Here is a 16,636-nt window from a genome sequence, read left to right as displayed (position 1 = left end):
TTTCTTAATAAGCCCGTGAGTTCAACCCTCGGTCATAAGGTCCATAAAATTTTTATTAAATGTATCTATTTTTTTTTCATCTTAAATATTTCTAGTAATTGTAATTTTTCATATAAAATTAGAAAATTGTATATAATAATAATTTTAAAAATAGAATGAAATTATCAATACATCTATACAATATATAAAATTCATTTTGAATAAATCTTTCCTTAAAAAAAAATTATTTTGAAGCATAAATTGATTGTAAGACGCCAGGTCAGATTTACACTATAATGGTCCTCAGGTAAATTTAACTCCGATACTCAGAAAACTGTTTTCCATCAGGTTTTCATGCTCTAATTTACCAAGTATATAGAGTTTATACTTAATGGCTTTATTCCATATGACACAACAGATATTTTCTTGAAGAGCACATTTAAACAAAATTATAGCCTTCTTAAAAACGTTGGTTGAATAGAAACAACTTATTTTCTCGCATTGTGTTGAAAATAAGTTTAGTATCGCACGACTAGTCAGCTGAAATTAAGATTGTTTTTCTTCGGCTGATTCAAGGCGTATCTATTTCAGTTAGGTGCGAAAGATCAGTACCCTTCTCACAGCTTCTTTATATCTCTTTCTCATCAACATCAAGTAGGAGCCTGGATAACTTTTCTATCGAGTAAATCTTGTATTTGAGGGGCATCAAAATTTAAAACATCTTGCAGAACTTTTCTTGTGTGTTCCCCAAGTAATGGAGGTGGGGATGGGATGCTTGTTCCTTCGCCAAAGTCTTCATATTCAAAATCAACAGCAGGCCCTATTAAGAAAAGAAGATAGTAAACTGACTGAAAATACAGCAATGCCCACCAAAAGAGCTAAGGAAAGCACTTAAAGCAAAGACGGCCCCTCAAAACGTCTAGTATAGATGAATTTTATCGTTATGCTATAAAATATCATAATTTTAGACAATGGTAAACTCAGGGTCGCCAGGATATCCGTTAGGTAGAAGTATATGTTATGGGATTAAATGAAACAAAAGTTATGCCAAGTTGATGAAGGCTGTCAAAAATCAAAGGTCTGTCATTAGAAGAGTATGCACCAAAACTGCTGTGTTGTTTCTACTGCATTTCGTCAACAGTTGAAGAAGGGGTCAACTGTGCCTGCAATATGGTGACTGAAACCCACCCACCATATCGTTATCAGTGGTTCCGAAAACTGAGTTGACATTCGGTGTTAGAAATTCAAAATCACTTGCTTGAAGGTTTTATTAATAGAGGAAAGATTCTACACATATTTTCCAGGGTTATTTCGTTCCTTTATACAAAGATATTGAGTATATTGCTCTATTCTACAAATCGGTGCCTCAAATGGTTTTGTCCTTCCACATATACAATTATTTGTGCTGACTATGTAAATACTCTTAGGTTCCAAATAAATTGGGGGTTCGAATAAACGGGGCTAAAATCAGGCTATTTAGAGCAAAATGAGGGGCCTTCTCTTTGACAGTTGAAAATATTCTTAAATATTAATAAACGGGGAGGGGTCCTTAAATGAACCTCTCAACGCCAGAACTCTTAAGAATATTGCAAGAAATATTTGAAAACTTAAAATGTTGAAGCAGCAAATATGTAAAACAGAAAAAATGAAGCGACTGCTTATGTAATAATACTGATGAAGTCACGAAAGATGACAAAAATTACTACAAAAGCAGTTGCTTCATTTTTTCTGTTTTGCAAGAAATATTTAATATAGCTAAAATTTATCAGTGCATTAACACTTAAAAGTCAAATGTCTATAAGGAAGGATACCTGGCAGCCTTAAATGGCCGTAGATCGGATCATCAAATTCTTGTATTCGATTCTTAACCATTGGTTGCTCGTAAGTTTGACCAATATCATTGACGGGACCGCACGGAACTCCATTTTCTTCGAGACGATGTATCCAATAGTCCATTGAATGTTCTGATATTCTGAAGAAGAGGGGACCAAAGGATATCTTATATAAAACAATAGATAGAGCTTTTCCTACCATATTTGAAACAAAATAATTCGCTATCTTAGATCAAGTGACGTCACAATTTAGCTTGCGAAATCCTTGATAGTCATTTCAGTGTCAAAAAAGTTTCAACAGTGAGAACCAAGGTTTCTACTATGACCTACTTTCAGCAAAGACGACGGATTATTTTGCTTCACCTAATGTTGCTTTGGAAATACAGAGTAGCTCTATCTAGTGTTTTATATAAGATATCTGTGACAATCACATGTTCAACACTCAAGATAAGAAGATTCTCGAAATTGTTCTCGAAATTCAATTGTTTCATCTATTGGAAGTTTGACGTGGCTTAGGCCATGTGGTTTACGTTTCGCATATACATGAATCGTAAACGTAAATCTAGTGATTTAAGCCACGTTAAACTTCCAATATGAATATTATCACTGGGATGATAAACCCAAAACTTATTCGGAATGAGATGGAGTTTTTACAAGCTCTTGGTCGATTTGGTTGGTCGTTAACCAGTAATAAAAACAATTTTGTTACTTTTTCTAAAGAACACGTCATTGTTATTACTTCAAATGACCAATTATAAAAGTATCCATCACATCTGCACTTATTCAGATTATTCATTTGACTCCTTGCTAAAATTCAAAAAACTTGCAGCCTGAATATCTCAACTCTTCAGAATCACAACAAGCTACAATCATGGACTTTAATGTTTGAGAAAAACACTGGAAAATGCTCTGGAAAAACCATGGAATGGTGACCCCTCCCCCCCCCCAGTGGCAATGTTTAGTGCGAACGACCTTCCCACCAACTTTTCCAATGCCATTCAACATTGCCACTGGGGGGAAGGGGGGAAGGAGGGTTGTCTCACAATTTTCGTCCATGATTGTACATAAACGTCTGATTATTCCTTTGAATAAAACTGCATTCTCATTTCGATTATGAACGCAGAAGCTTCTATTCTCATGCACGACTTACTTTTCTTGGATAATGTTTGTTAAAATGTCTCTATTTTCGACTCTCTTTGGATTTGTTATAAAACGTCCATCCATCGCAATATCTGACAATTCCAGTGTCTAATGAGAAAGGAACGAAGAGTTATTAAAAGTAAAAAAGAACCGACCTCTTTCGTATCAGCCCCAGATCTTCCATGAAATTAAAAATTTACCATTAGATATAAACTTTGCAATTTATTGATTCGATCAGATAGTGGGTGTGCTAATAATGTAATAGCGCACCGCGTTGAATCTAAAAATAGATTTATTTTTTACATAATCATTACTCTCGATGTGTTTGTACGAGTTCCAATCCAATCAACCTTTGCGTTAATCTCTTTTGCACGTTAATTGCATCGTTTGACAAAAGATATATTACAGCTTGCACATTATCTTTAATTAAGCCGCGTTGAATTGTGGGATTGCAACTCGTACAAATGTCAAAAAAAGTGAAAAATAATAATTATGACGTATTTGTTGCAGAGCGCTATTAAAGGATAAAACTTTTGTTCAACTGCTGTTTATTTGCTTTGCAAAATCAAAGCAGTAGGATTGATGAACGATAGTAAAATTAAGTATGAGCGAAGATACTTACATGACATAAACTCCTAAAATGTTTGTCATTAGCAGCTGCGATTACAAAGCAACCATCTTTCGCATCGAAAGCCTGAAAACGAATCAATTGCATGTTTATTCATTTTAGTGGGGGGGGGGAGTCGATAGAAAATTCCAATAAATCTATAAGGCGAAACCAATTCGATTAGTTGTTTTACGGGCCCGACCGACCCTGAAATTCCAAAAATCAAAATAATTCACAAATTAAAAGCCAAGAGCAGAGATATAAAACATGAGAGTTCACACCTTTCCCTATATCGCCCGCGTAGATTTTTCAATGTTTACATTTTTGTCCTACTCGGCCTCGTTTTCATATTGGTAAAAATAAACTCGGGAAAGGGTGTATGGATTTTGGTAGTACATTCTCATTTTCACTGCTTTACAAACTGCCAAATTTTCAAAATTTTGGTAGTTTTTCCAAGGTTTTTGTGAATTTTATGTTCAATTTTTCATTTTATTAATGAATTCGAGCTTATTGTGTCTCTTTATTTTCTATTTCGCATTTTCGTCAAGATGTAGTAGTTTTTGCTGCCTTTTTAGGAGATTTTATAGGTGAAATTCTACTTTTATTTTTATTTTTTTTGCCGACCGACCGATACTGTTTTTTTGGGTAGCTTGGCCCGTAAAACCTGGTAAAACAACAATTAAATTGGCCTAAAAGGATTTTAGGATTTCGAGATATACAGTCAACTCTCTCTAATTCGAATCTCTACTATTCGAATGTTTCTATAATTCGAACTAGAATATTGGTCCCCTCAGCTGGAAAGTGGTTTAATGTATTCTCTGTAATTCGTATATCTCTCTAATTCGAATAAATTCCCTGGTCCCTTGGAGATCGAATTAGAGAGAGTCAACTGCAAAGCCGCAATAACGACGCTGATCAAATAACATTGTTTGCTGACACCTATGTATCGTTAATAGAATTATAGGACGATGACTTCAGCAATAAACTCTTTGTTTAAAAGTTTTATTTTTACATGAGTGTTCCCGTTTCATAGTTTCATATCAGGCAGATATTTCATATCAGGACAGTGTCTACCTATTGTTATACTATGGTTAAGCAAAAAAATGTTTTTCTTTTCCTCTTTCTGACCAATCTTGCTCCACATTCGTGTCAATTCAATGTGAAAAAGCTTGTGAATTAAAATTGATGAGCAAGCAAACGATATCACTCTTATTTAAAAATAAAAACTTTAATAAGAATAAAGAGACTTTAAGAGCCGAAAATTGGAATAATGTTAGAACAGCCCCGAGGACTTGAATTTTAAGAAAGTTAAGTATCACCGTTGTAAAAAAAAGGGTATCAAGCCTTAAAGCTAACACTACCTCAATTTTGCCCCAAAATTAAAAACAACTTCAGAACAATTAGACGCTCAAAATCCCAGAAAAATGTGAATAACCGAGTCTCAAAGAAATCTTTCTGGTTGTTATAAAAAAAGAACGTATAGGCTTTGATAACCAAAATTAGTCAGGGTTAAAACCTCCAGAAATCATTATCTAACCGATGTAAAGTCTTCACGGAATCATCAAATACCAAAGATTAGGTAAATAGAACAGACTGTTGTTATTTTTGCAAAATCGTTTATGCTACTAGAAATAAATGCAATTGTCGCTGAAGTATTTTGATTTTGATTTTGATTTTGATTTTTCTCTTATATCTTTTCTTTTTCGTTTAAAATTTATCAACGTTTTCGTCTTATCCATAGTAAGTCTGTTCATTTGTTTATTTAGAGCTCAGATTTCAGTACAGTATTACAACAGAAAGAATTTCGAGTGAAATTAGATCATTACTATAAACCAAAACAAGACTGAGCAAGCAAACAAACTTGCACAGTGAAGAAAAATAATCATATTTTACGAGGAAAGGAAAAGCAAAAGTAGCATTTCTAAAACCTTAAAACCTAAAAACGAAAGAAGCTTTTGCAGTGGTTTTAACGGTATCAAATTAATTTTCGGGGATACTCTCTCAGGTTTGTATTCACGGAAATTGGTTTCAATTAATGAAATAAGAAAAGTGTTGTAATACTTATAAACGTTTCTTGTTGTTTTAGGTTGTATTAACTACAATACATTAATTATATGTGCAAAAATGAAGCGAATTAAACAATACTTAATGCTGAAACACCCACTCATAAAATCAGAGCAAAAAGATTCTGACGTCAGGATTAATGTCAAAAATGTTACACTACACCTACATCGGTTTGTATTGGAACAAAATTCACCAACATTCAGTCGAATGTTCAAGGATAATGATGTGGAGACTAGCCCAAGAGAAGAATTCTCAATCACAGAACACAACATAGATGATGTCATCCAGTATTTCATGTTTTTCTATCCTGAACTTAGACAACAAATCACCGGTATGTTTTGGATGTTAAAGAGTTAAACGTTAGGTTTTCTACGGGAAAAAAGGAGCTTATTTTAGGCAGTGTATTCATGCTGAGTCAGATAAATTAAAGCTACTTTTTTACGCAAAGATATCCTGTAAACAAGTGAAAGATTGAAAGTTGTTTCGCGAGATGTGACCTCGCATTCTATTGCTTTTGTAAACAAAAAAATAACAAACTAAGTTGATTTCGAGCAAATTTACAATCGAATGTTTTGATTATAAGATAGAAAACGTTCTATTTATTATAAACATAAAAACATTCAAAAGAGTACACGTTTTTTTTTTTATTAGAACACCTAAAATTTGGCTGAGCCTGGATGTGCTTATTTTTTTTAGCAATTTTCAGCCTAAAATGTTCTTAAATGCGTTCTTAATTTTTCAGACTACTCTAAATCGACAATATGATACAAAATAAAGAGCACTTAAATTTGGCAAAATTTGGACAATATTTGACTCTCGACTTTTGAAGATCCATCCCTAAATTCGGTTAAAACTGCTTAAAAAGAGGAAAAAATTGTAGTTTCTTGTCATTTTTTTCCAAACTGAGGCTGGGCATGTTCTTAAGATGTTCTTATTTTTTCGACGAATTTCAGCCTATATGTTCTTATAAACTAGGTTCTAATAAAAAAAAAAACGTGTATCAGTAAAAGTCCCTTTATTTGAGGAATGTTTTTTTATTCAATGTATTTTCATTTTTTCAAAATCCTTTTCTAATCTTGTCGCACTTGTTTTTACTGCATCAGCATCATCAGACCTTTCAATCAAAAAACCTTTAAAATAAGGTAGAAAAAAATCATCATTTTTCGTGGTTCATTCATTACGTACAAACATTTTCAAATTTTATATCCGTTTTTTTTTTATTACTGCAACAATCTGCAGCATTTAAGTTTTTTAACATTTTAACTTTCTTTTCTTAAATTCTTAGATCAAACACCATTCCAGAACATTCTAGATCTGTGTGAAAACTATGAGACACCCTGGATAAAGCAGAGAATCAGTAATTTCTTTCTGGACAAGAAGGAGTGTGGACTGGCAATTCATGGCATCAAAGTTCTGTTCTACGCAGACAAATATCAGATGACTGCCTTAAAGGACGAAATTATCAAAAATCATGCTTCAAATTATTTCAGGATGGAGAATTTCTTAAGCATGCTGCAATCAAAGGACTTCAAAGATTTATCAGAAGATTTGAAAATAGAACTTGCTATAAAGTGCCTGTTCACTATTGCTTTTAAATCTTTGCCATTATCAGCAGAAAACAAAACCGAGTATATATCAGAGCTGACGGATATCATAGAGAGCTTGAAGACAAAGAAGAAACCAACCGAAAGAACTTATGATCTTCCTTTTCAAAATGTTTTCAAAAAGCCCACCGAACATAGCGATATTGAAATTGTAGTCAGCAAAACTGTTTCTTTTCACCTGCATAAACAAACTTTGAAGAGACTTTCTGGCAGATTTAAAGACTTGATTGAAAACAATAAAGAAGCTAATACAACAAAATTGAACGTAGAATTGAAGGATGGAGACCTAAACGCTTTTTTGCTTATGCTTCGATTTTTTTATCCTAAACATCAATTCCAACTTAAAGGTAAAAACACATAGAGAAAGTGTCTACTTTGCATCTATTGTTTCATTTTCAAAACAAAGTTAAAACGCATGCGTATTTATAAACTGTAAACTGTTAGTCGTTATTATACACAATACACAAAGAGGAATGGATACGTAGGGGTGGATAGTACAGTCACTTTCGATCGGGGTTGTCGATGGTGAAATTTGTCGTTCTTTTTAATAGCGAGGTTAAGCAAGAAGCTATCTATTACGTACGGAATCTATTACGTGAGTTTTTCGCGGGCTAGAGCCCGAATCTCAAGGCTAACTCTGTCCCGTGAAATTTGACCTGTACGTCATAGCTTGGGGAGTGGATCTATTGCGCGAAATTCTCCAATCTCACGTAATAGATATCGATTAGGATATAAGCATGATCCACGGGAAATTTACCTTACGGAGATTGGGCTGAATCGTTTAGGATAAAAAATCACCCGAAAAAAATGTAAACAGAAAAGAAACTTTGGTAAATTTTTTTTGATTTCTGACAAGTTTGAGCTGAGAAAACTAACAGTAGAAATGTTTAGAATCTCATCTGTGGAAACTACGATGCATACAAACAAAGTGAAATGATTTATTGCACAAAAGAAGGTCAAGATGTAAGTGTAATAAAATAATCTTTGCTGACTTTTTTATCAAACCATAACAAACTGAAGTTTTTTCTGGTTCTTTTGTTTTTCTTCTCTTTTTTATCTTGCTTTTTATATGCTCTCAAAGTCCAAATACATTCAAAGTAACCATTACAATGAACAGCATGCAACCATATTTCTTTTTCATGTTTTTCAGTGTTTCTTTGGTGCCACCATCAAGTGCGAAGAAGCCAAAGTTATAATGTCACCCACCCAAAGCAACAAACACGAAAAAGACTGCTCTGCCAAGCTCAAATAAATTTACCCTTCCACCCGAAGCATAACAGAAGAAATCTTTTTTTATTGTTCCAATTTCAACTGCTACAACTAAGCAACGAGATTCAATTTCTACTCCATCATCAACTATATATATTGTACGTACAAATCAGAGTGAGTAAGAACCTGATGTCACACAACCACTGAACTTCAAACCGTTCTCGAAAATTATATAAAACTCTATCTTCTGGACAACCGCTACTGCTTTCAGTTCTCAATCCTTTACTGAAAAATTTTTATTGACTGGTCATCCTTCAACTTCTTCAACATTATAATGTTATAACATTCCAGAAAGTTTGGTTTGATTCTAAAGAGACATCTCCCTTCCTAGGTGATATTGATACCTTGGAATGCAAAGAAGCAGAAGAAGGAACACCTGCCAGGTATGAAACTAAAGACCTGATTTGCACACTTTTTTATAAGAGTGTTTTTATTGGTAATGCTAATGGTGTAAGCATTCATATAGAAATATGCAGCAAAATAAGGATGACAGACTGATGTTCACTATGCTCTTACAGATTATTTTTTTGTTTATAAATAAAGCAGTAATTTTTGATTGGTACCTATGTAAACTAGGAATTAAATTATGAAATTATATATTTTTATTGCAATGTTAAGAATTCATTGAAGTATAGACATATTTTTTGTTTATAAAAATGTTGAATAAAAATAGTAAAAGTAATGCTTGTCTAGTTTTAATTTTTGTGTAAACATTTGTCTTGGGAAAAAACTAAGTAGATTAAGATTGAAAGTAAGGGGGTTTTATAGACCAAACCACCAACAAGAAAGCTGGAAAAGAAAGAAAGAAAAATAAAATTTTATAAGTTGGGGCCGAAAGTGAGATACGGAAAAATAAACATTACGTCATACGTCATAGATCGCCTTTTTGCTTAACCACTTTTTTTTCTATGCCGTGAAGCTTTAGGAATCAGGCTAAAACGCCTCGGATCCAGTCTAAAAACTCACGTAATAGATTCCGTACGTAATAGATAGCTTCTTGCTTAACCTCGCTAATGTTGCGAAGTAGGCACTTTACTTTCTCCCTCTCAAAAAGTCCTCTCAATAACTAGCCTCTTTCGAAAGGTTTTTTTAATTCTTATGACATTTATTAATGGTATCCCATTTCTAACGTGTAAAGACTCTATGACATTTATGGACGGTATAGATTTTAGTGGTTCAATTTCTAACGTGTAAAGAAGTAATACCATAAGCACACTGGCTCTATATTTATTACAGCTAAAATTTGCTGATAGGAGCTAAGAAAATGGTACTTCTGAGTATTTAGAAATCTAGAAATTAGAATCTTCATAAATATGTTCGTTTTTTTTCTTCATTTTTTCTTGATTTTTCTCGCAAATTCGATTTTTAATCAACTTTGTAGTCCCATAATTCCAGTTTCCTGAAGTTTTCATCACATTAATTCCGTTATTCCTATTTCCATCATTGAACCCACCGTGATAAGGGAGTGGTCAGAAAGTATCCACTCCCCCTAGTAGTTACTTTCTAACCACTCCCTAAGGTTGAAAGATCTCTCGTCGTTTAAGAATCTGTTATTTTCTTCCTAGAAAGTCTTTTTTTCCTTCAGCCTACCATCAAATTGTGGAACTGTATGCTATGTGTGAAAGATTCGATGTAGAATGGCTGAAAGTGTTGGTTAAAGAACAAGTTAATTCAATGCTGAAAATTGGTAATATATCAAGCATATTAAGGTGCCTTCAAATTGCCGAAGAAATTGATATTGTATCACTCAGATCTCAATTGTACTCCAAAATAGTAAACATGTCTTTGATTAAAGTGAAGGGATCGCACGAATATCAATATCTTGGTTACGTGGTACGATACAAAATCATGAAGTACAAGTTTAGATCAAGGTCTGATAACTTGGAAGCAATATTTGGCTTGTTGGATGATATATTTATTCAAAAAATCGAAAACTTAAAAATAGTCGAGGAAGATCCACACGATGCACATGGACCTTATCCTCAGATAGAATGAATGAAAATTAAACAGTATGCATAAGATGGACCTCCGAATGCTGGAAAATCCCCTGAAAATTATATTATCATTAGAAGAAAAATATTTTCTGATTTCAAAAATTATCATAACCCTTGAAATGAGTAGTAATGTAAACATTGATTTTCTTCCACATTTTATCAAAGGAGACATGAGTGGCATCTCTAGTTTAAACGGTCCACTTTTCACCCTGCCTATTCTAATTGTGAATTAAAGTGGGCATAAAGTTGACTGTCTACTAAAGTCAATGCATTACAAACTTTTGAAGTCAATGCAATGACTTCTTTCTAGTCTTTCCCAAGCAAAGATTTCAACTGCCAACTTTTTGTGCCCACTTTCTGCCTACTGTGACAATTAGAAGAATATACAGGAAAGAAAGTCCGCCGTCCAAACTAGTGCTAAAACATTCTTGCTTTGGAAAAGTATAATGGATTACCTGATAAGGTGATATATTGGGATGCTCAGTGCCCATACGAGTTGTAGATTGATTGGCGTTCAAATAACTGCTGGCATGTGAGTGCATACTAGCTATCTGAAAGAATGAGAGAAGAAAGAAACCTAAAAAAATTAAAAATATAAAGGAAAATAAAGGAAACTCTCTAATCTAAAAAGAGAATAATTTATGTAAAATATTTACTAAGGGTTTTTACAGGAATAATCTTTGCACTGGACAGCAAAAAGGCAAAACTAAGATTACACAAAAATAAAATGTAGGTTTCGAGCTTTTAATGGGAATGTGAATCATTTCCAAGATAAAATCTAGTTATTACTTAATATGACGAAAGCAAAGAAAACTTTATTGTGATCTATCTTAATACCTGTGATTGTAATAAAGAGCAATCAATCTTTTTCCCCTTTCCAGAAAGAGTTCTTTCATATAGTGCTGCAATAATGGCTGAGTGTGCATACAATCCTGTTAATATATCTGTAGTAGCAACTCCATGTCTCATTGGTCTACCATCCTAGGAAAAGATATTTTACTTATTTAACAAGTAATACTTTAATGGACCTACCTATTTATAAAACGAATAATTAGAATTTAATGGAAGTAATGTATAATTTTAAATTTCGATTTATATATCTATTGGAACGGAGAAAGCAATTAAGAAACGCATCGATGTTTAACGGTGAAAGAAAAATAATATCGACACTTTAATCAATCATTCATCTCGAGAAAATCTCAAAAAACCGCTTTTTTCGGGACATTTCCGGTTCTAGCGGCCGGAAAAATTACTTTTTCGAAAATTGGGCTCTGTCACATTTTGGGCATTGCCATTTTACATCATTGTGCAAAAAATCATGAAAATCTGTCGAGTATAAGTTGAAAAAATGAAGGAAAACCGTTTTACGCCGGTTTTCGGCTGTTCCGGCGATTTTTAAGGAGTTCCGGATTCAAAGGATGATTTTCTTGGAAATTAAACGATGCTAAGTTTTGGACATCATCATAAAGAACATTTTTCTGTAAAGAAACAATTAAATAAGTTGAAAAAATGTGACGGAAATGTGAAAAAACGACGATTTCCGGCACATCACATTTCCGGTTCTACAGACCGGAAAAAAATTTTTTCGGCAAACGGTTTTCGACACCTTTTCGGCAGTACTAATGTGCATCTATGTGCAAAAATCGCAAAAAACTAATGATAAAATCTCGAGAAAATCTCAAAAAACCGCTTTTTTCGGGACATTTCCGGTTCTAGCGGCCGGAAAAATTTCTTTTTCGAAAATTGGGCTCTGTCACATTTTGGGCATTGCCATTTTACATCATTGTGCAAAAAATCATGAAAATCTGTCGAGTATAAGTTGAAAAAATGAAGGAAAACCGTTTTACGCCGGTTTTCGGCTGTTCCGGCGATTTTTAAGGAGTTCCGGATTCAAAGGATGATTTTTTTGGAAATCAAACAATGCTAAGTTTTGGGCATCATCATAAAGAACATTTTTCTGTAAAGAAACAATTAAATAAGTTGAAAAAATGTGACGGAAATATGAAAAAAACGACGATTTCCGGCACATTTCCGGTTCTACAGACCGGAAAAAATTTTTTTTCGGCAAACGGTTTTCGACACCTTTTCGGCAGTACTAATGTGCATCTATGTGCAAAAAATCGCAAAAAACTAATGATAAAATCTCGAGAAAATCTCAAAAAACCGCTTTTTTCGGGACATTTCCGGTTCTACCGGCCGGAAAAAATTTTTTTTCGAAAATCGGGCTCCGTCACATTCGAGGGTTTATAGTAATGCACCTTTGTGCAAAAAATCAGAAAAATTGAATGAGCCAATCTCGAGAAAAGTTGGTAACTAACGAACGAACGAACGAACTAACTAACGAACACGGGTTAATTTATAGGACCTTCACCCCACCGGGGTAGGTCCAAAAAGTAAGTAAGTCTGCAACCAAAGTCGGAGGCGACCCATAGGCAACTCTTTCGATAGCTATCTATCCGAAGGTAGGGGAGGGCGCCAATATTTCTCCCTGGATTGCTCCAATTACCCTTGATCATTCTCTTAATTGCTGAGCATCAAGCAGAGAGGCATCTGCAAGTACCATTTTGGGAATCTTTGGTATGACCCGGCTGGGGGTTGAACCCACAACCTTGCGACCCGTAGCCAGTGGTCCGGCTACACTCGCTTACTTATTTAGTTTACTAAGGATTCATGAATAAATTAGAAAAAATCAGAAAAATTGTTTGACTGGTGCACATTAACACTAGAATTTAGGTTAAGCTACAAAATAATCTAGCAACAGTATTGGTATTAGAGTCTTAACAGTTAGAAGTAATTTTATGATTTGCACATTTATACACTAAATTTCACAAAAAAAATAACGTTGGCATTAAATCTCATCTCCCTGTCTAAATCAAAATCAAAGGGAACAGGCTAAATGTTTTTGAATGAAATATAAGAGCAAGGTTCAGACTGAAATTTTTAAACAAAATATGGCAAGTTTCCTCTGCAGAATTACTGAAATTATGCAATTTTTGAACGAAATCCGTATAAGTAATTGCTATTCTATCATAAAAGGAATCTGGAAAATCAAATTCCTTGAATTTTCCCGAGACAAATTTCAGGGTCTGTTCTGAAACCTGATGAGCAGAAAACACCATACTTTTCGCCCAGTTATATGCATTCCACCTCCAATTGCACTAGCCATCAAATCATAACCAGGCAGAAGTTTATCAGGACCTCTACTACCATAGCCAGTCAAACTACAATAAATAATCTGTGGGTTGACTTTTGAAATTGCGTTATATCCAAGAGACATTGAATCTAGCTTCTCAGGAACAAAGTTCTCAATAAATACATCACTTTTCTTTGATAACTAGAAAAGCAAAATATATATATAATATTGGATTTTATAAATTAAAATTAAATTTTTAAATAGGATTTCTCACTATTAATTCAATTTAGATTTTTATAATTTTACCTAATTTTTGTCACATTGTAGATATTTGTTTATCTTTTCTTCTTATTCATAAATTCATATTTTTGATTTTCATAATTTCTGATGCAGAAATCTTAAGCATGTACAAAGTCTAAAGGCATGTCAGAAAAAATGAATAATTAAGATGGTGCTCTTTTTCCTTGTTCAATCAAAAATTTCAAAAATATCAGATTATTATAGTTTGTAAAGACTGTGAAATTCGTTTTTCTGAAATCTGTTTATAAATGATGTAAGAATATGACTCACCTCATAGATGATTTTTCTTCCAGATTTTGTTGCCACATCAACAGCAAGACTCTAGAACCAAAACGGTTATAGTAAATGTTATCCAATAAAACCGAAAGATTTTTGGTGATTTTGTCGATATGAAATCTGTTCCAAAGTTTTTTAAAGTTATTCTTTACTTTCCAGATGGATTTATGATTTCATTTAATACAGCTATCAACCCTTAACGCTTTTGTGGAGAATCGTAACAAAACTAAAAAAATAGAAGGAAAATTCTTCTCAAAGACGGTATGGAAAACACGTGTATTAGTGCTCTTGTGAAAAATGTAAGATGCCAATATAGTTAAGTTATTCGTATGCCCAAAACAGTTTGTACTCTACTGCAAATGCCTCTAGAGTATTGGCGGTGGGTTTGAATTGTTCACTGTAAATTCATCACCCCTCCTCTAAAAAGAGGACCCTGCTGCTAAGAGTTGATAGGTGTATAAACTGGGTATTGAAAGTTATATACTTTTGCAGTTAAAAATTAGAGATCCTCGCATATTAAAGAATCTACCTTTTTATTTCGATTTATCGAAAGGAAATAATATGAATGGCCATTGATGAAAGGTGGTCCCCATTTTCTAGTATCATCACCGCTACCTGAAAACAATTATGAATCATCTGTATCACAAAAAAACGCTGTGTTGTACACAATTTTAGTGATTAGTATTACAATTCTTAACTGGCCAATTTTCAAAAGTTATACTTTGAAAAAGTGTCGAAATTGAAGATCATGAAACTTGAAAAATTCGAAAATTTTATTTCGTTTTTTCAATTGGCTCTTTTTTCTCATAGAATTTAGATAATTTCAAAACAATTGCCGCTATAGGGTTGCTCAACCTTCTAGAAACATGCAAATGCGACCATAAAAAATCTGTTTTCAAAAATTTGCGTGGGACTAAGAGAGTTTTTAAAATAATATTTTTTTCCTCCAATTCTCAACCTGGCTTCTCAATTTTGATAACTTCGGCACCCATATCAGCCAAAACCATTGTGCAATAAGGCCCTGCAAGAACTCTGAAAATTTGAAAAAAAAGAATAAAAATAAGTTGAAAATTATAATAAAACTTTCAAAATTATAAATACTAGAAAGCCAGGTCAAATACCTTTACTTTTTGCTGAATTAATTTAGCCAATAACAGGTGCTTTTACAAGATAAAACATCACAAAGAAATCTACATAAGCCAAAAGATGAAAAAATTATTACCTGGTCATATCGCAAATCCTTATTCCTGCTAGGGGGCCTTTCATGCTGAAGTCTTTATTTCATCTACCTAAACGACCTATTCTTTTTTAAACACAAGCTGATTCCCTAATCTTTATATTTTAAAAGAACAATTTTTAAGGGCTTTACTCTGTGTTTACCATGCACAACTAGTTTTTTGTCTTGTAAAATGTCCAATCCAATACAATTGCAACACTTAATTCTTGTTGAAAACAGCCTCCAAATAGATGAATAAAATAATGATGGAAATGTTTTGCCATGAGGATACCCAAAAGTATGATTTATTTACCCCCTGACCACTCATATTTAGTGCTCCTTTTAACTCTTATAAAATGCAAGTCACCTTATCTATCTGCATATCAGAGAATCAGATGGTTCCTTTACAAGCAACTTCTGATTTATTTTATTTAAACTGAAAGTCAAAAACAGGCTACCATGCAGATAGCCTGGGAATCCAAGCTCATAATTTTAGAAAAAACAAAAAATACCTCACCTCACAAAGTTCTAAAATTATAGAGCTTGGTGCAGGTAGATTAGTCTGACACAGAATGTTATAAACAGTCTGTGTATGAACCCTTGTTGACAGACTTTCTTAACTTTGGAAACCCAGGCATCTGCACATAATCAACTTACCATAAAATCTCTTTCACAAGCTCTAAAGACTTTCAAAACTACTAAAAACTACATCAAAACATCAGCCACATGTATTTAGACTTCCAGCCAACAGCCATTTTGTTTTGAAATGAGTCTATGTTTTCATTTTCATTTGTTTTCCTTTTTTCTGCAGAGTCAGCTTTTTCCATAAATTATGCGTGCGCATCGAAAATATCAAAATGCGCGCGAAAGTACTGCTAAGTAATACGTCAAAAGCTGGCCAATCAGGCCGAACCTGCATTGCAGGGAAAAATCTCCCTGCAGGCGAGTTACCTGCACCAAGCGTTAAACCAGCAGCAAAAATATCATAAACTAGACTGTGAAAAAAGTTTAACGCTTGGATTCCCAGGCTACCATGCAAAGTATGCCACAAAAAAGTTTCTCTCATTAAAGTTGATTTTCTCAAGGTCTGAAAATTACAGAAACACAATTCATTGGAAAGAAGAAAGAAAAAAGTTTTGATAGGTCATTTATTAAATCCACTCATTAGATCAAGTTATTCTCAATTGAAATAAACAATTTCTTACAGAACTTTAAAGGGAGA

At 33.5% G+C, this 16,636-nt stretch overlaps 2 protein-coding genes and 1 long non-coding RNA gene across 3 annotated transcripts; 2 read left to right on the top strand and 1 right to left on the bottom strand.

Annotated features, from left to right (window-relative positions):
* Nucleotides 1-217: 217 nt before the first annotated feature.
* Nucleotides 218-16,392, bottom strand: LOC136813734 (succinate--hydroxymethylglutarate CoA-transferase-like). Its single transcript, XM_067070229.1, has 11 exons — nucleotides 15,421-16,392; nucleotides 15,157-15,230; nucleotides 14,728-14,813; nucleotides 14,193-14,243; nucleotides 13,611-13,823; nucleotides 11,327-11,470; nucleotides 10,945-11,040; nucleotides 3,574-3,645; nucleotides 2,962-3,059; nucleotides 1,791-1,951; nucleotides 218-799 (listed from the first exon to the last, which is right to left on the bottom strand). Exons 1-11 carry the CDS (start codon nucleotides 15,462-15,464, stop codon nucleotides 630-632), a joined length of 1,209 nt encoding a protein of 402 aa, XP_066926330.1. The 5' UTR covers nucleotides 15,465-16,392; the 3' UTR covers nucleotides 218-629.
* LOC136813732 (uncharacterized) lies at nucleotides 5,646-10,950 on the top strand. Its single transcript, XM_067070228.1, has 3 exons — nucleotides 5,646-5,953; nucleotides 6,908-7,573; nucleotides 10,081-10,950. The coding sequence occupies exons 1-3, from the start codon at nucleotides 5,683-5,685 to the stop codon at nucleotides 10,488-10,490; spliced, it is 1,347 nt and encodes a 448-aa protein (XP_066926329.1). The 5' UTR covers nucleotides 5,646-5,682; the 3' UTR covers nucleotides 10,491-10,950.
* LOC136813737 (uncharacterized) lies at nucleotides 7,770-9,177 on the top strand. Its single transcript, XR_010847541.1, has 2 exons — nucleotides 7,770-8,189; nucleotides 8,377-9,177. It is a non-coding gene; the product is annotated as an uncharacterized lncRNA (long non-coding RNA).
* Nucleotides 16,393-16,636: the final 244 nt, after the last annotated feature.

This window comes from Clytia hemisphaerica, unplaced genomic scaffold, assembly GCF_902728285.1.
Source record: "Clytia hemisphaerica strain Z4C2 unplaced genomic scaffold, Clytia hemisphaerica genome assembly, whole genome shotgun sequence".
Taxonomy (NCBI): Eukaryota; Metazoa; Cnidaria; class Hydrozoa; order Leptothecata; family Clytiidae; genus Clytia; species Clytia hemisphaerica.
Note: the sequence above shows the minus strand (reverse complement) of the source record. Positions and strands in the feature narration are given on the sequence as shown.